We start from the raw sequence: 3,281 nt of genomic DNA on the forward strand, positions 1-3,281 counted from the left end.
CACCTTCAGAACGGACATTTAACTCCAAGGAGGGAGAGAGAAGGGGTAAACTTCCAAATAGCTCTCTTATAAATATCAAATATCTCCATAGTTGATGGGAAGTATAGCAGGATAATCAGAAACTAGTTTTTTTCGGATGAAAAAAAGAAGAATATTATCGTAGTAAGAAAGAAAGCACAGGAAGCACACAGGAAAAAAAAAAAAAATGTAACATAATAAGACACGATATTAGGAGAAAATAACAAAAGCTCACAAGGAATTATAGTGCATGAATTCAGTGTTCAAGTTCAAGTAACATCTTTTAGACCACGCGATAGTTTATTCTACACGCAAGAAACTGCCATAGAATTGTTAAACCTAGGTGCCTCTCGCAGGTAATTTCCTACAATCCTTTTCTCGTTGTTTTGTCTGGGGTTTAGATGGCGGAGACTGAGGCCTAGTGTGGGAAATCGCCCATCCTTTGGACCTCAGCCCTCGCCTCCATTTATTTCGTCTCTTCTTCTTCCCCTTCCCTTTTCCTTCTCTTTTTTTTCATTCCCCTTCTGTCCGCTTATGCAATTCGTTAACTCATTTTTATCCTTTCCGTCGACAATATAATGCTACGTGTCCTTTGATGTCTAGCACAGTTGTTTTGAGCTTTGACCCTTCTGGATTTTTTTTTTTACCCTATTTCTATATTTTAAACACGCCACTAATCACCTTAGATGTTGACGCGGCAGAAAATGTTCAATAAATAAATAAAATAGCAGGTAATTTGTTTTTGCTGAAGTGGAGTTACTGATGCTTGCTAGATGGCTGTTCAGATTAAGCATTGTTTTCAACTGAATCTAACCGCGATTTCTATAAAGTGTATGAAACCATACTTCTATGGATCTATAAGCCATTTCGGTGCATAAAATGTTGATGCAAGCCAAGTTAGAGAAGAGTGATGTGTTATACATACATACGGTACACACACACACACACACACACACACACACACACACACACACACACACACACACACACACACACACACACACACACACACACACACACACACACACACACACACACACACACACACACACAACACACACACGTACATACATACATACATATATGTGTGTGTGTCTGTGTATGTGTCTGTGTGTACACACACACATATATCTATCTATCTATCTATCTGTCTATCTCTCTCTATACACACACACAGATATATATGTATATATATATATATATATATATATATATATATATAGGTAGGTAGATAGATAGAGGCAGGCACTTACACACACACACACACACACCTTTTGCTCCTAACTGATGTGTCTGACCCCATGAATAATTTGAAAATGTGATGAAGTACACTGAAAATGAAATACGCCGAGCTACAGGCCAATTAGGTAAAGTTTAGAAAAATTACTTTGTACTGATTGCGGTGAGGGGATACAGGCTCATTCAAATCTGTTAGTTAGTTGGCCATGATATTATTACATAATTTACACGCTCAGTTTAAACGTTTGTACAAGTAGAGGTATATATAAAAAAGGAGAAAATGGAAAGAAGGAAGAAGTTCTTCCGATATTTTGGTGTATTTTATTTTATTTGAAAATCATTAGTCATACATATCTGAGAAAAAGGTTTGGTTCATTTCATTATTTTGGGCATCACGCATATAACCTTTGAAGGAAAACAATGTTAACCTTAATTCTGAACTAAACATTTTTGCTGCCTTCTAATAATATTAACGAACATTAACCTAATAGCATCGGTATTTAGAAACACAAGCTACCTTTTAAAAAATTCTTTCTCCAGTAAGTAGTTGCAATAAGGCGGAACATTTGTCACTTACGAATCATGTGCTTGAGGGAAAGAATATGCTCTGTGACGTTATAATCCATTAATTGGAATTCTTATATAAAGTATCAAGAAGTTCTTAACAGCAACTAAATATAATAATAACTATACACTAATTATCTTTTCTAGTTTGTTTTTAAGTTTCAGGTTCCAGATTTCATACAATTGATCTGGTATTCAATCTCGTTGTACTTCCTCATAGATCTTGTGTGTCGTGTCTCGACCTTTTTTAACTTAGCTTTGCATGCCTCAATATCGGCTCGAATGTCAGCTTTCTGTTGCATAACTCTTTTATACTGAGCTTTCTTGGCCAGCTCTTTCTTCTGTTTCCGGGTGGCATCTTTGACGAGGATTCTGCGGTTGAATTGGTGGATAGCATTAAGATGATTACATTCTGAACAAGAAAGGGGTTGAGCTAAACCCAAGAGACGCGTCAGACCAAATGTCCCAACTGTTAGCACATCTCCAAAAAAACCAGAGATCCGCTCTTCTTCAGGGTCCGTGGAGCACAAGGGCACGCACACCTTGTCGCATTCGGGGCAGTAGTGGCAGTGTTTTCCGTTCTCCAAGACCAGCTCCTCCCTGCTGCTGTCCAGCGCCCGCACTTCGTCCCAGTCCACCTCTGACTCTTTGCCCTCAAGTCTGCACAGCTTCCCCTTGTGCCTCTCAATCGTCTGCCGAAATTCGTCCGCCTGCTGGCAAAGGGCCTGCAGCTCCGCCTTGGTGTCTTCAAGTTCGAACTGCGAGCGGATCAGCTTCACTGTTACATTCAGCTCGACAGCCTTCCTCTGACTCAGAGCTTCGAGGAAAGCGTTGAGGCTCTCCTCCATCATCTCCCACTCGATCTCCAGCTTCTTCCTCCGCATCTTGTCCTGGGGCCAACCTTTGTACAGAGGCGCATTGTCGAACAGGAATTCTCCGCGGTAGCCAACGCCTGCCTCTCTCATGATGTCGAAGGCATCGCGAGACCCATTGGTGGAGAACGTGACCAGAATATCAGTTATTGGCTTCGCGTCATAGCCTAAGAGGCCCTTTAGTTTGCCCAGAACGTCCCTCTTCCTCTGGTCGTACCTGTGGTCACTGGCCTTCCACACCAGCCCGACGCTGCTCAGCTCCGTGATCCAGGCGTGCTCGACCAAGCACCGCCGGAAATGTCGCTCGTTGCTCTCCTCCCGAATGCAGCCGCCCGTGTCCCCCACGCCCGCCGTGTCGATCACCATGTAGTTGTGGCCGCAGGGCATCCCGTTCTGGCGGTAGATCACGTACGCCGTCGTGTACTCCGTCTGGCTCTGCGTCGAGCTCTTGCCGGGGTCGTCCATCTGGTCCCGCAGCTGGAGGCGCACGTCGTCCCCCAGCCCGACGCCGAACAGCCTGTTGACGAGGGCGTTGCAGAAGTGCGTCTTGCCGTTCCCGGTCTCTCCCAGCAGGAGCACCTTCTTTAC

At 43.4% G+C, this 3,281-nt stretch overlaps 1 protein-coding gene across 3 annotated transcripts in view; it reads right to left on the minus strand.

Annotated features, from left to right (window-relative positions):
* Window positions 1-1,566: 1,566 nt before the first annotated feature.
* Window positions 1,567-3,281, minus strand: part of LOC125034197 — a 5,478-nt gene continuing 3,763 nt past the window's right edge. For all 3 annotated transcript variants that reach the window (XM_047625894.1, XM_047625892.1, XM_047625893.1), the window contains exon 2: window positions 1,567-3,281. This exon is cut by the window's right edge. In XM_047625894.1, coding sequence (XP_047481850.1) covers window positions 1,983-3,281 — 1,299 coding nt within the window. In that variant the 3' untranslated portion in view covers window positions 1,567-1,982.

The sequence above is a fragment of the Penaeus chinensis genome, chromosome 17 (assembly GCF_019202785.1).
Source record: "Penaeus chinensis breed Huanghai No. 1 chromosome 17, ASM1920278v2, whole genome shotgun sequence".
In the NCBI taxonomy this organism is placed as follows: Eukaryota; Metazoa; Arthropoda; class Malacostraca; order Decapoda; family Penaeidae; genus Penaeus; species Penaeus chinensis.